The 15,459-nt window shown below is 36.8% G+C and overlaps 2 protein-coding genes across 2 annotated transcripts; both read left to right on the top strand.

Moving 5' to 3' along the window:
- The first annotated feature begins 770 nt into the window (after nucleotides 1–770).
- Nucleotides 771–6,375, top strand: LOC107288684 (ubiquitin carboxyl-terminal hydrolase 4). The gene is made up of 4 exons (XM_015817324.1): nucleotides 771–921; nucleotides 2,103–2,206; nucleotides 2,931–3,019; nucleotides 4,415–6,375. The coding sequence occupies exons 2-4, from the start codon at nucleotides 2,113–2,115 to the stop codon at nucleotides 4,532–4,534; spliced, it is 303 nt and encodes a 100-aa protein (XP_015672810.1). The 5' UTR covers nucleotides 771–921; nucleotides 2,103–2,112; the 3' UTR covers nucleotides 4,535–6,375.
- Nucleotides 6,376–8,356: 1,981 nt separating this feature from the next.
- CUNH3orf62 (chromosome unknown C3orf62 homolog) lies at nucleotides 8,357–11,912 on the top strand. Its single transcript, XM_029284418.1, has 4 exons — nucleotides 8,357–8,802; nucleotides 9,952–10,087; nucleotides 10,381–10,459; nucleotides 10,652–11,912. The coding sequence occupies exons 1-4, from the start codon at nucleotides 8,378–8,380 to the stop codon at nucleotides 10,825–10,827; spliced, it is 816 nt and encodes a 271-aa protein (XP_029140251.1). The 5' UTR covers nucleotides 8,357–8,377; the 3' UTR covers nucleotides 10,828–11,912.
- The last annotated feature ends 3,547 nt before the right edge of the window (nucleotides 11,913–15,459 follow it).

The following is a 15,459-nucleotide window of genomic DNA, read 5'->3' as shown; positions in this document are numbered from 1 at the left end:
CTTGTTCTAGACAGCTTTACGGTGCAAGACAGTGCAATCTCCACTGATAATTAACATAAATTTTAATGTAGTATAAAAACATTTGTCATAGATTTTAAAAAAAAAAGGTTCAGTAAAACCATGATAAAATCAATAATAGCAAAAGTACAGATGAGATAAGATTGATTATTCTCTTATTGAAAACAAGGCCAATATGTTGGTTTTGAGGAAGAATTCCTTACTTACATTTTTCTGGTAAATGTAGATTCTGATGCTATTCCCAATTTATATGGGATTATTTTGGGGTATTTAGGGAACTAGTGAGAGGATAAGCACGAGTCAGAATGAAGTATTCCTTTTCCCCTTAAAAATGATTTTTGAAAATGCACTGAATAGTGGTGTATCTTATGCATTTTTTTCCTTTGCTCAAAGCATTCTGCATTCTCACAGCAGTACAGGATCCTTTATCCACATATTGTTCTTTCTGTAGTATTCCTTGAAATGATTAGGCCAGTATGCAACATATAAGATCCTGGACTTTTTGTACATCTTAAAAATAAGTCCAGTCCTAAGCAGTCCAATAGGTTTTCTTCCTGCAAGGTATAAAGAAAAACTGAGGACTGAAATCTGATCCCAAAAGAGATATCTGGTTTACTTGAGATTGTTATATCTTTCCAGAACTATGGAATTGTGAGTCCCATTAAGTAAGTATTAATTCCCTTCCAGTAAAGTGAATTAACAACAAACTCTTTTGGTTTTTTTTTTTTTTTATTTCTATTTGATTTGTTTCAGGTATTGTCCTAATTGCAAGAAACATCAACAAGCCACTAAGAAATTTGATCTTTGGTCATTGCCACGCATTTTGGTAGTGCATTTAAAACGCTTTTCATACAATCGATATTGGAGGGATAAACTTGACGCGGTAGTTGACTTCCCTATCAGGTAAAATCTTCAGAAATGTTAGTATGTCGATATGGTCAGACCTGATATCTTTATGAATACATGGTCCAAGTAGCCTTGTCATAATAATTACGGTACCCTGCTGCTGATTTCGATGCCAGCGTCTTCCTGAGTGCCTTGGCTCTTGCTTTGTTCCTCTACGATGGGGTTTTGCGTAATTCTACTTTGTGTTCCTTTTAGCTACTTTGGTTTGGATTTTGAGATCTGTGATTTTTTTTTACATTGCTGTGGGGTTGGCAATTCAACTAGTCCAACCGTTTAGGTCCCTGAACCTCACGATCAGTGTCCACATATTCTTGTAGTAAAGATTTTTAACTTGAGCACATCTTGGCAGTATTTTGGGATCACATCTAAATTTATATTTTATTTATTTCCTCTACGTCATATTATTCTCTGGTAATTGAGTAATTTAGACCTTTGGAATATAATTGAACAAATTAAACAAAATGTTTTTTTACTAACATGCTCCCAGTAATTTAAATGAAAAATTAAACGTTTCTCTCGGTCAATATACTTGGAAACAGAAATTGATTGTTCCTCTGTATCAGGTTAATTAAATATATTTTTTAAAAACTTGATAACACACACAGTCATGTCTGTGGTCACATTATGATCCCATGTAATGTTTGAGGACTGTAACTCAAATAGCCATACTTTTGTGGGAAAGTATTTTGGAAAGATTATACTAGGTATTAAGATAATTTCTTTCAATCTCAATGAGAATTTGCCTCCTCTCAACCTTGACCTTATTTGGAAGAATCATACTTGCACGCAGTGTCTATATGTCTTTTGTCTGTAACTATTTGTAACAATACAGCATAAGTTCTTAGTATAAATATCTCTTTTCCCAGTCTTGTTAAAAAGTATTGTTGCTCATGTGTTTGTAGCAAAAAAAAAAAAAGAATTACATTTGCAGAGATTACCATAAAATGATGATTATATTGAAGTATTTCTTCAGTGAGACAGTAGTGTCTGTGTAAGTGTATCACTCGGAATTCTTCAGAACATTGTGGGCAATCTGCAATATTGTGACTCTTGCTGGTAATAACAGTGGACTAACACGATGGGCACTTTTAAAACTGGTTTTGGAAATAGATTGTCTTTTTTGTAAGGTGTTAGTATGTCTTTTTGCCACAACATTGATCATTGTGACTTCTTTATAGGGATTTGAACATGTCTGAGTTTGTTGGTGATCCAGCAGCAAGTCCATATGTATATGACTTAATTGCTGTTTCCAATCACTATGGAGGCTTGGGTGTAGGACACTGTGAGTAACTCTTGCTTCCCCCCCCCCCCCATATCTGCAAAAATTCAAAATGTGTCTCAGCAGCAATATCCAAGATTAAAGTAGCAATTTTTGAAACTGAATATAAACCATTGCAGGCTTCTATGTTTGGTTCATTGAAACCTGCCCTGCAAAGCTAATAGAAGTGATGTGAAAGAACACTGAATTGTCAACTCTGTAGACAAGAAAAAAAAATCCAACCTCAATTAAAATGCTCTAAAATGTCTATTAAATAGATAACCACTTTTTGTTGTTTTGTATCATAAAGTTCCCCTTTTCTGAAGCTGCTGTTTCTTATATATCTTCAATGAAAAGATTGTTATGAGCCTTCAGATATTTAAATAATGCTTTTAATAACACTGATGAGAGTCCCATGAAAAAGCATTTTAGTGCATTTAGTCAATTTGCAGATTGTTACTGAATGTGTTTAACTATTAATGTGCTAATTAAGCATATAATGATTGTGAAATATTTTTAAAAACCAAAGTGGAAAGCTTCCCCTTCCCTCATCAATGGTTCTTTAAAATGCTGGGTTTTCTTGCATATAATTTATAATTATTTATTCATAGTTGCCAACTGTAGTAAAAGGAAAGGAATTCCTTTATTCTTTTTTAATGACGTTAGAGACTATCTGTGCTTGCAAAACTCAGACTGTATTTTTAAAGCATGTCATTATATTTTTCCCTTGCATTTGTTTTCCTGGCAGACACTGCTTATGCTAAGAATAAAATCAATGGAAAATGGTACTACTTTGATGACAGCAATGTATCTCCAGCTTCTGAAGAACAAATAGTGGTAAATATTTCAAATAAATCAAACCTTTTCCTGATATCTTCTGGACTTTAACAAGTGCAGCTGTTAAATCAGCAGAGTAGCAAGTTAAAATGGCACTACAAATTATTTTCTACAGAAAGTAGAATCCATCTAAAACCCATTAGGAACATGAGCTTAACTGCAATTCTTGAAACTAAGCTCTAACCTTGTGCACTGATTTAAGGGATAGGATGCATGACTCCACTATTTGCTTGATTGTGACATGCCCTTTTTCACTTCTTCAGGTGGTTAGGGATCTAATGAGCTGGATCTAGGAATGGTCAGCATTTCTTTCCTATACCCAGCTGTTTTAGTCAACTACTATACAATCTCCAATATTGGACTCCCTTTTGGGGGGAAGATTGTCAAGAAGCTGTTGAAGAGTCAGCTAAAGGGAACCCTAGAGGAAATAGATTGCATAGAATTCTGAATTCAGTCCAATAATAAGATGGAAATGTCATTTGTCAAGTTCCAGCTGAGAAACCCAGTGAAGCAAAACACCAAAGACATTACATTCTCTAATGTAAATTTTATTAGGCATTAGCAAATTGGCAAGATAGAAAGGAAATTAGCTGAGAATAATGTGAGAAACAGATAATTAAAAGAGTTAAACTTTCCCTCCCCTCTCTGACAGTTCAGTTCACATTGTCCAATAAATCTTCCAGCTGCGGACTCTCACATTGATAAGGAACACCTGTGGATCCCAAACTCTCCTCTCTTCTTCCTGTCCCCCCCCCAACTGTGGACAAGCTAGAAGTATAGAGCGGTCCTAAAGACCGTAGATTTCGTAGCTTGACATCATTTGTTGCTCCCTTTAATTACCGTTGTTGTGACTTGGATTTGAAGAGTGTATCTTTTCTGGTCTTATCTGACCTCTTAGCAGCATTTATCAACAATTATACAACTCTAAACCCTCTGCAAAATTTGGGAGATGAAGGCAGAGTGTTACACAGTCCATGATTATTTAGTCAGTGGTAGCAGGAGGTCATTAAGATTTGGCTGAGGTTGAACCCTAGGGAGGTAGAGTTATTTTTTGTTCAGAAGGGCTCTCTGTCAGCTCTGGTCACTGGTTGGAATGGCACTTACCTTGAAGAAGGAGGATTGCAATAGGGTGATCTTTCTGAATGGAAGCAGCAGGATCAAACTCAACCTTAGCAAGATTATCAATAAGTTCTTGGTCCTTCCAGGACTAAGGACTAAGCCTCACTTCATTAGTGGTGGCACTTAAAGGAGGCTTCTGAAAAAGATGTCAAGACATCTAGGTAGGTATGTAAATATTTCAGAGATTCGAGTCCTGGGGCTTTGTAGGCTAGTTTGATTACAATTTCTCTGTTAAGTATTGATTTTTAAATTTATTTCTCAATCACTTTCTTCCAGACAAAGGCAGCATATGTACTGTTTTACCAACGTAGAGATGTCAAGCTCAAGGGGAGCCATTCTTTTTGCCCAAGCATGGAACCAGAATCTGAAGAATGTGATGGCATGGATACTAACTGAATTTGTTTGGTTATTCTCTAATATGACAATGTATCTGAGGACTTATTTTGAACCCCTGTAGGGCTACTGGACAGCACAGGAGGCCTCAGCACTGAAAAATAAATAGAGGAAGCAATAAGATGGCAAACTTGGGCATATTCTTTAATCTAAGAGTTTTTACTCAAATTTTATCTTAACTGTTCAATAAAATTTTGTTGTCTAAATCTGACTTTGTATTATGAAGATTGTATGGGATTAAGAGCTGCTATATGCTGGAGCGATGCATGTTAAGAAAAAAATGGCTGTGTTGGTTTGCAAATTCAAATTGGGCTTCAATGAAAGAAATGCATTTAGTTTCATGCATTGTGAAAAGTGTACAATCTGGGAGATATCTGAGTGCTGCAGAAGTGCAACATAGACATCAGCTTCACTCTTGGTTAGCACGTATTACCACAACATTGTGTCAATCCCTTTTGGACATGTCGAGCAGACTTTTTTTTTTCTTTTTCTTTTTTTTTCGAGAAAGTATTTCTCCTGGCCCAAAGTCTCCCATCCAAAAATTACCTACGAAGTATTTCAAAAATAGTTTCCATGTTTTCAGGATCAATGACAGTAAAACAATTCTTTAGAAGTAACAGACAGTATTTCTTTCCTGTGGCAATGTTCAGAAACCCTTTTTTTTCATATTCATCTGGTAGCAATTCTTTATGCTCATTTGACACCTTTTCTTCACATTTATGCAATTATCAGCACCGTATAAAGGTCTTAATCCTTTTAAGAAGGCCACACAGTAATATCCAATTACTTTGGATGTGTTTCAACCCATTCATTTTCTTCCCAGGTATTTTATTCCTATTTATTTGAGTAATTTCCCTTCTGTTTAGCCATTTCCACATGAACTAAAATGTAACCAAAGAAAAATGGGCTTGCTGTTCTTTTTTTAATCCGTATCCTTCTCACTAAGCCCTAATGTACTTCGGTAGTAACTTATCTATATAAACTAAGAGAGTTTTGAATACTCCCCAGGAATGACACATCATAATGAAGAGATTTGTTATTAATGGAAATGGCTTTGAAATCATATTAATACATCATGAAATTACTTCCTTTTGCAGTTGACAGTATGTTCCAAGAATTCGTTCAAAACTCAGAATCATTTCTTTCACAAAGTTTATGTAGACCTTTGAAGTCCCACAGGCTATGGACACCAGTGATCCAACATTTTAGCAGAATTTTATTAGATGTGATCAAGTATTCTCTGTAGATTTTAGCAGAGGAAGAGTCACTGTTGTCAGCTATTAGACAATCTTCTAATGATTACTATATAGATCTGCAGGTGATTCTTCTAAAGCACTGAAATGATTATTTGGTTGAGTTGCCAATGCTTCCAGATTTTTAAACTGGTTTGAGGTTTTATCTCAACTGCATATTTTTCCTTGCACATATGGGGCAGAGAAAAGGGCTTGGAATTATTTAAATGCTTAATGTCAAATCACATTTTATGGTTTTGCTTTTTTCTGTTTTTCTGGGTTATAATTTCTTTTAAATGTAACATTTGGAGAGAGTGAAATATTTAAATGCAAAAAGCAATTTATAATTAAATATCTTATATATTTCTGTTGCATATTGAAGCAAAAATCTTCACTGTTTTTAAGTATGATCAGAGAGTAAGTACATCAAAGTAAGTTTCTTCTAAATGCTGTACAAATGGTATTAGAAATCTTGACTTGCCTCTGACCAGGTTGAAACCTAGCTGGTGTGTACATTCTGTATAGTATCAAAATCACTTTTAGACTAGCACTGGATTGTTTTACTGTGTAAAGGTAAAGAATAAAATAAAGAGGAACGGATTGCACAAAGTATGTACTCTTTGGTATTTCTGTGTGGAGAATGAGGGTTTCTAGCATATCCTAGGATATGACTCATTACCTGATCGAATAGTAATGCTGCTATCAAACAATACCAAAGGTACAGCAGATTTTTTCTGTTAACTTGGAATATAGTAGTAACCTGGGTGCTGTGTTTATGTATTCACATACCAGTAACTTATAAAGCTAGAATTGTAAATTCATACATCATTTCTTAGCCTTTAAGGGACGATTTTCATGCTCTATTTATTGGAAATTAATCTTACTAAGAATGTTGGATTGACTTAAGTCTACTTATCTCACTTCCTAGGAAGATTCGACAATCCTTTTACAGTTTAAAAACCGTCATCTAATGGGCCATTTATGGAGAAAAAATGACTAATGAAAATGATTGTCTGAAGTAGGCTTACAATGTTGAACTGTATGCAGTAATTTCTGAAGCACTGGGACAAACTATAAACAATATTTCTTTTTAATATTCATCCAGATCAGTCCTGATTAGGTTTATCAGATTCAAATAAGAAAATAATCCCTTTATTAACTAAATAAGTAATATGTAATTAATATTAATTTATTAATAATAAATTGTCATTGGAAAGCAGCAAGTCCCATCTTGGGGGAAAGTTCTAGTAGAAGCAAAGATTCCGTGACAGTTGAAACCTTCCACAGGGAAAGGAGGGGCACCAGACTCTTATCTGGGAGGCTTTCAATTCAGCCTATGACTTTCTTGCTAAAAAGGGTTTGTGCAATTGCTTTTTTATCTTGTAGTGGTCTTGCAATTGGGAAGCCTTGATAAACAGGTCTGGTGGATCGCAAACTTGGATTAGAAGGGGCACTGGTTTATAAGACCCTTAATGTAGATTAGGCATCCTTCACATTTTGATGATATCGTCACAAGCAGGTTGCTTAGACAGATTTGTATCTTATCAACATTATGGGATTTCTAGAGGAAGCAAAAATTCAGGAAAGATTGTATATAGTTTATTTAAAACCTTAAGAGAATTTGGGATATAAAATTGTTGAGGCAACACAATATTAAGATAAATTGCAGATGAGCACTTTTTTAAAAAAAACTGTTAAAATATACACAAAGCTTAGATGTGCCATTAATACGTCTAATAGCAATTATGATAAATCTTTCTCCAAAATTGCTGAGAGGATCGTTTATGATTTTTCTTTTCCTTTCTCTTTATAATAGTCTGATAGATAATGACTGGGTCAGGCTGTCTCAACAGGTTTAGTGCCTGATGGAAAATATGAAGCCATGATTTCTTGGTCAAAGTTTGTATTTTCTGAATTAACTTCCAGACATATTTTAGCTAGACTTAGAGAAGACTAAAATTTCTGTGTGTTTATACTATACTCAGAAGTAGATCTGTTGTAAAGGTATGCACTCCTATTTAGTCATAGTTGTTCAGCAAATCATTTTATGTGGGAGATGGGTATCCTCCAAATACATGGGGAAAGAGATCAAAGTAATCTGGTTCAGACATTGTTAAACAACTATATCAACATGAATGTGATATGGCTATGATCAGATAAGAGTTAAGCCAAAAAACTTGGTTAATAATGCACTACCTCTGTTTAATGAAGGTTTGTAAGTTATCTGCTCCCCAAACTGCTATTATTTGGATTTTTATAAATCAATTGTTGCAGTTTTCACAGTCTATATGTTATAAAGTGTGGTTTGCACAAACCCCAAATGGTCTCTGTCTCTCTCTCCAAATGCAGTGTGCATTTAGGCTAAAATAACATCATATTGACAAAATGGTTTGGTTTACTATTGTGTTGAAAGCCATGGCTTAGTGTGAGGTGTAAATCCTCCCAATTTTATATTTAAAGATGAAAGACCAATCAAAGGAATACTAGTCTACACGTTTTAGGAGGGACTGGCAGAGGAATATTACCTTTAAATATTTACATGTTTGCTCCAGTTACAACTTTCTATAAGTAATCAGACTTCTGGACAATTAGCTATTTTTCCCTTTCAGGTGAGATGTCTGAAAAGTTAAGTAGGTGCCGTAAGGAGCTAGCAGCAGCTATTGATCGAGCAATGGAAGATCTCTCCATTCCTTTCCTTCCTTCCCAAGATACCAGCAACAACCAGGACTCTGATTTGCCAATAGTGCAGCTTTCTACACCCCCTAATGCAAATATCTTTAATTCTAAGGGAGAGGTAATATCTCCTACTGTATATTGCCCCCAGCCATCTTCAGCAGTTTCTTCTCCTCCTGAAAAAGAGAATCCCCTCCTTAGGTCAAATCTCTTTCCAGTGACGGTAACCTCCAGTATTCCATGTACCAAACGGGAACCATTGATGAGCAAGGAAAATACATGGTTGCACCCACCAATTTTTATGGCTGACAAGCAGTATTTTATCAGCCTGCAAGACAGTGAGAGATGGAAGAAAGGACAAGTAAGGTATGCTTTGCCATCACAGGCTTGATTTGTGATATTATGAGCAGCAACTGAATTTGTTTTGATGATTTTGGTTCCCGGGGAGATACTAGAGCTGACTCCAGGTATTTTGGTATCCAAGCTCACATGGTAAAAAAACAAGGCAAAGCAAAATCAAAACATATACCATAACCTAATAATTTGCTGATCAAAATTTGCTATTCCAGAGCTCATCGACTCTGGAATATATTGCCAAGAGAAAATGAGTCAACTCCATATTGGTCTCCTATCAGCAGGAAAATGCATTTTTTTTCATTGTAAACTGAGACGGGATGAACTTGTATCAGTTTCCAGATGAAATCTTGATCACTAAGATGCTATTTTAAGAAGGTAGCCTTTGCAAGACGTCCTTAAAGAGGACAGGTAGCTCAAAACTTCCAGAGTGTGCTCTTGCTCCATGGAGGTAAAAATGTTCAGTCCTTTGAATCAATGTTCCTTATTCTGTGAAATGTTGATATCCATAGCATACAAGATGGAATTGATCACACCCATTATATGGTAGTTGGTGGTAGCCTGAAGGATAATGAGGTCAAAAGGCCCCTAAATAAATGGCACAATCATAACTTTTTTCAATTATCACATATTTCATTGGTATTCTATTTTTATTAGGTACCTTCATTATGATCATTACCCAAAGAGCAGGTTATATGTTAAAAAACAATAGAGCAGGTACTTGTTTACAGTGTTATGATAAGAGGAGGCAAAGATTGTCTGGTTTGTGTTTTAATAGAGATCAACAGAATTCAAAATGATCAAACTCAAACTAAGAACTATTGCTTTTTTAAAAAAGCTTTTATTTTTAGAATGATGCAGTTCTTAAAAACTATATATTATGGTAAAACTTAAAAAAAGACATTGAAAAGGCAGTTTGGGAAAGACATCTTTACACCTCACTAGGCACAAATTCAATGTGCTTATGCCTTAATGTATAAAAATAGCTATACTAAATGAATTTGGATAGAATAACTGAAAATTGAGACATCCCTATTGTTTGAAAACTGGGATAAATTTCATTTTAGTTTGTGAAATTGGTTGGCTTGTTTTCAAATGTTACTCTTACAATGGGAAATTTCCTGATCTAGTGTTCAGTTAAGGTGTTTTTATGCTGTTCAGCAAAACTGATGAACGATCCATGAAGTCAGAAACAAACATAATTTCCTGTGATGTTCCTCCAGAGAATCCAAAAGATCAGGAAGATATGTCTGCTGGTAAGCATTCTCTCCTCTGTTCCATACATCTTTTTAAATTGGTTCTATGAAGGGAATTAGCACTGCATGCTTAAAGAAACAAAAAGAATATGCGCATCAGGTTTTCTGCAGTTAAACTGTATATTGTTTTAATACAGATGTCAAGCACAAAATGAATGCAAGATAAGTAATTGTTTTTAAAAAAGCCATGCTCTGAAAAGTAGCAATGGCTAACTTTGCATTGGCTGGAAAAACATAGCCTTAAAAGTGGGAAGATAGAAATATGTGATGGGAAGACATCTTCCTTTAGAAGCTTCTGTTTTCATAATCGCGGGTGTTAGATTCTTCCCTCTAGTTCATTAGCTTTTCACAAACCTGCAAGCCCTCAAAATATATCTCATCCATATTTGAAATAGCAAACACTTACAACAGATGTGAGAAGAGCTATTATAATTGTTAAGGGAAAAAAATGAATATCAAATACAAATTATGGGGCCTGCTGGCTTTGGCAGAAACTATTTTGATTACATTCTCACATTTGGACAATTTGAAACTCTTTAGCTTCTTCAGAATGAGCAAAGTAAACGTCATTCTGATGTTTTGAAGGATCTGGAGGAAATTACTAGCCTTTTATGCACTTTTTTTTTCTGTAGACGAAGCCTCAGCTGTCCATCTGGGTGAGAGGAACAATTTCAGAAAGGTCCTAGAACACAGCCCAGAAGATGAAGCTATCATTGAAACCTTGTTGGATATGGAAGAAGAATACAGATTGAACAGCTCCACCTTGCACCAGCTGCACTAAGCAGGTGGTATAAAGTGTGAGCTATTTTACAATTTGGTAGTAACATTTTTAAACCATGCAAGCAATCCTGACCTTTGCCAGATACACAATTAAAGAAACCAACTTATAATATTGCATGGAGTTTCTTTTTTCTTCTCTGTAGGGTAATGAACTGTAGTTAAATCAAATGCTACTGCTTTTGCTTTGCCCTTCAATGTATGTTTCCATTGCAAAAAAGATACTGCATATAAGCCAGCTTGTGACATAGTGATTTAAGTCATGATTACTTGCAAATTTTTGCCAAGCACCAGGTGCACATGTTTTTAAACCAGAAAAAAACAGATGTGAATCATGGGATGAATTTCACAGAAGGAAACAGAACAGAGAACCCACTAATAACAAAATGTGGTGGTGGAACAAAATATCTATTTCTTATATCTGAAGATTCATTTAATGGTAGGATCTTGTGCATCTAGAGTTGATGGTTTATGCCATAGTTTTCTGTGGGGAAGCAAGCTACACACCTGCTTTCATGTCAAACAGGAAAGGAGGAAAAGAAATGTGTAATCCATTGTGATTGTAAATGTATAGTTTAAACGAACAACCCTCCACCCTCCAAATTGCCTAAAAAATTTATTTGGAATGAAATTACAGAATTTGGTGAGTTTTTAGCTTTCACATATTATCATAGCCTTTTTAGGGATAAAATACTGTTATTGACCATTGAAGAAACAGCAGGCAGCAGGGTATTCTTTATCAGATGATGATGATTGTAAAAAGTATTTATGTACTTAATCTATTTTGTCTTTGCCAAAAATAGACATATTTTCAGCAATTCAAATAAGCTCCACTTTTTAAGAAACATAAACAAATACCAGCATAATTTAACTGGAAACATTGTTACATTAAAAATATGTCCACAAGTGAACCAGTGAATGTTTACACGAATACATAATTCTAGTGTTATCCATATCCAGAATAGAAAAAGGCCATTTTTTTACTTAATTTTCTATGGCATAAAGAATTCTGCATATAGTCCATTACCTATAGTTTGGTTTCTAGCTCGATTATTGGCATCTGCTGCAATTGACTCCTTGTGACCTGCCACTCTTTATAAAAAACAAATACAGGTAAGTCCTTGACATACAACTGGTCATTTAATTACCGTTCAAAATTCCAGCAGACACCCCTCCCCCCAAAAAAGATACGTACAACCCAGTTCCGAAGTTCTAACAGATACACACACGCACGTCCAATTACATAACTGCATTTTGGGTGCCCTGCATTTATGGCTGTTTGCAGCATCCTGCGGTCATGTGACCACAATTTATGACAAGTTTGCCAAAACCTGGTGTTTATTTCCAGTTTTTGGCAAAAACACCCCATAGTGAACAATGGATTCACTTGATGATTGTGAGATTTGCTTAATAACTAGAGTGGTGGCTTTATGACTACAGCATTTGCTTAATCGCCACCACAAAAAAAGGCTGTAAAATTGAGTCAATCATGTCAGTGATTTGCTTTACAATCATCAGGAAGATGGATATTTTACATATAATTATCTATACTTCAGATACTTTACAGATATATTATTTCTCAGTAAATATTCAATCTTTAGAATGCCCCTTTCTTCAAGGTCTTAAATCACTTGATATAAGGACATGTAATTATTTGATATGAGCACACTAGCATAGAATGAATTTCTTTATATATCATATAAAAATGTGTACTATTAAAGTGCAACTTAAGTATGGCATTTGCTATGAATCTGAAACAGATAAATAACTGTACCCATCAACCCAAACGTGCAATGAAACAAAGAGTTCCTGGGTGTTTTTTAAGTTAGTGGGAACTGAGATATAAATCAATTTGCATTACTGCTGCAAAAATATTGGGTTGCATAAAATAGACTTAAACAAGCCTAAACTGGATAGAGGTTGGGTGCCGTGAAAGTAAAAAAAAAAAAAAGCAATTTTCATACCTTAGTTACAGAATAAATTATCTTCATATGTGAGATATGAGATAGGATTAAGCTCGTGAATCTAAAACAGAGAAACCTGCCTAGAGCAGAAGAAACAAAGTGTGGGGATGCTCATATGGGCTTCACTGGCATAGCTAGCTTCACGGTGCATATATATCAGTGATGGCGAACCTTTGGCACGTGTGCCAGAGGCGGCACTCAGAGCCCTCTCTGTGGGCACACCTGCCGCCGCCAGCTCATGCAGGTCCATTAGGCCCCTGCTGGCACCCGGAGCAGCAGCCCCACCCAGCACAAAGGAGGCGAAGCAGCTGGCTAGCAAGCTCGAGTAGAGGCAGTAGAGCATGCCCCCATGTGCTCCTGGCCTCTGTGCGCGGGGGCTGATGGTGTCAGTCAGCAGCCACCCCTGCCTCACCTTGCCCTGCAGCAATGGCACCCCTGCCCTACCCCCTGCCTCACCCCAAAGGACGAGCCTCCTGCCCATCCCCCCACCCACCAGAGACCCCCTGGATCTCCCCCAATCCTGCCCAGCCCCCACAGGCATCTCTCCACGAGCAACATCAAGGTGGCCACGCCCACCCTGGCCATGCCCACTCAGTCTGCCGTGACCACTGCACCCACGCCCACCCAGTGGGCCACGCCCCCTGCCCCCCCGAGGGCACTACAATGCTGATGTGGCCCTGGCACTTTGCGATAAATAAGTGGGTTTTGGGCTGCGGTTTGGGCACTCGGTCTCCAAAAGGTTCGCCATCACTGATATATATCTTTCCCCCTCTAAGACAGCAATGGGAAATATCTGGTCTATAGGCCATGTCCAAGCCTCCATCCCCCTTTAACAGAACCAAGCAGTGTTTGCAATAAGCTGAACAATCTGAGAGGAGGAATGGCTTAAACCTCACTTTCTTCATAATCCCCCCTCCCTAAGCAGCTCAACATTGGGTAGACTTAAGGAACAAGAAAAAGAGGTCTCATTCCAATTTTTAGTGTGTGACAGAAAAAGGATGGGAACAATATTAAATGTAACATGCATCCCCAGAGGTTTCCATTGGGACAATGTGATCCATGGATTTATTCATTTTCCTTAGTCTAGCATTGCCATTTCACAGTTGTAATGAACTATTTCTTGTTATTTTGCTGATACAAAGAACTATGATACAGCATAATTCAGCAAGTGCATGAGCATCAATTCTCAGAATTCTCAGCAAAGGTCTCCCTGGCTGGGAAATTCAGGCTTATCAAGGGTAGATCAAAGCCAATGCTATTCTGAAAAATTGTAACATGAAATATTTGAAATACTGTACATATACCACACTGTTAAAAAATCTTAACTAGTCTTTTAATGCACTGCTACTTTAGTGTCACAGTCTGACAACCGAACACAGCCACATATAACTTTTGGCTGGTAACTAAAGAAATTATTCAGTCAATCTGATTTTAGCCAGGTGAACTCAGGAACGTGTATTGTCTTGAGTATACACACAATACCCTCTAGTCCAAAAGCCATGAACATAATTCATAGGAAATCTTATTTCATATACATGTTGAAACTTTAAATGCTTGTCCCTTGAGAGATTAGTTTAAGACCTAAAGCCCATTTTTTTCCATAAAAAAACATATCTCAATAAAAAGAGGAATTTATCCAATTCTAATCCATATTTTACCAGTATTCCATTCTAAAATTAAAATCCAAGTTATTCTAGTCAGTGATATCTACTACAGTGAAATTTATTTACTTTCCATTTTGGTAACAGGATTCGGTTACTGTTGTTTACCTAGGTCAGTGATGGCGAACCTTTTAGAGACCGAGTGCCCAAACTGCAACCCAAAACCCACTTATGCATCGTCGGGTGCCGGGTGGGTGTGGCCCATTGGCTGGGTGTGGCCCATTGGGTGGGCGTGGCTACGGTGGTAACAGACTGGGTGGAACTAAAAAGTTCAATCAATCAATTCCAACTTTGCAAGATCTTTTTTTTTCCCGCTAGAAGTTGAAATTGACTGATTGATTGAACCTTTTTTTTTGCACATGGCGGCGGAGGCCTAAAGTGAAAAGGTTTTATAAAACCCAGCTGAAGGCCTAGGACTGGGGCGACGGCGCGCGTGCCCACAGAGAGGGCTCTGAGTGCCACCTCTGGCACCCGTGCCATGGGTTCGCCACCACTGACCTAGGTGACAGAAGAAAAATTAGAAAGGAAAAGGGGACTCTTCATCCAGCTCTTGGCAAAGCTCCAAGACTTTCTAGTAACTTGAACATCTGGATAACCAAATGGTAGCAAGCAGAGAGAACACTTGCATGCTCTTTCCACCTAAATTCAAGTCTTTAAGGATAGGTAGTTTCTCAAATGTGGTGCGGCTAAGCCCTAGCTGTCAAGGAACTTCAGCATTAAACCATCTTTTGCAAAATGGTGGCATTTAACAGGTACAGCAGCAGTGTATTGAATTCTTAATACATTTCCGCTATCCACAACATATAAATTCTTCTTCCAATGAGTTTGGCTTGGGTAACAAGTTTAGTAGTTTACGTTTGATCAATGAAGAAGTATCAGCACGAGTTCTAAGATAACTCAGAAAACATCAGTCTCAGAAGAGGCTCTTGAAGCAAGACTTTTTGCCTGCAGCTACATCTTTCACAGAAATTCTGATCAAATTTATTCTGGTCATCAATAAGAACACACTTC

Source organism: Protobothrops mucrosquamatus, unplaced genomic scaffold (genome assembly GCF_001527695.2).
Source record: "Protobothrops mucrosquamatus isolate PMUCROS unplaced genomic scaffold, P.Mucros_1.0 scaffold574, whole genome shotgun sequence".
In the NCBI taxonomy this organism is placed as follows: Eukaryota; Metazoa; Chordata; class Lepidosauria; order Squamata; family Viperidae; genus Protobothrops; species Protobothrops mucrosquamatus.
This window is presented reverse-complemented; position numbering and strand designations above follow the sequence as displayed.

Excerpts from the sequence above, each read along its gene's own strand:
- CUNH3orf62 (XM_029284418.1), top strand. The coding sequence starts at position 8,378 with ATGTCTGAAAAGTTAAGTAGGTGCCGTAAGGAGCTAGCAGCAGCTATT. Across the intron at positions 8,803-9,951 it reads TGGAAGAAAGGACAAGTAAG|CAAAACTGATGAACGATCCA; the intron begins GTATGCTTTGCC and ends TATGCTGTTCAG. Across the intron at positions 10,460-10,651 it reads AGCAAACACTTACAACAGAT|CCTTTTATGCACTTTTTTTT; the intron begins GTGAGAAGAGCT and ends GGAAATTACTAG.
- LOC107288684 (XM_015817324.1), top strand. The coding sequence starts at position 2,113 with ATGTCTGAGTTTGTTGGTGATCCAGCAGCAAGTCCATATGTATATGAC. Across the intron at positions 2,207-2,930 it reads AGGCTTGGGTGTAGGACACT|ACACTGCTTATGCTAAGAAT; the intron begins GTGAGTAACTCT and ends TTTTCCTGGCAG. Across the intron at positions 3,020-4,414 it reads CTTCTGAAGAACAAATAGTG|ACAAAGGCAGCATATGTACT; the intron begins GTAAATATTTCA and ends ACTTTCTTCCAG.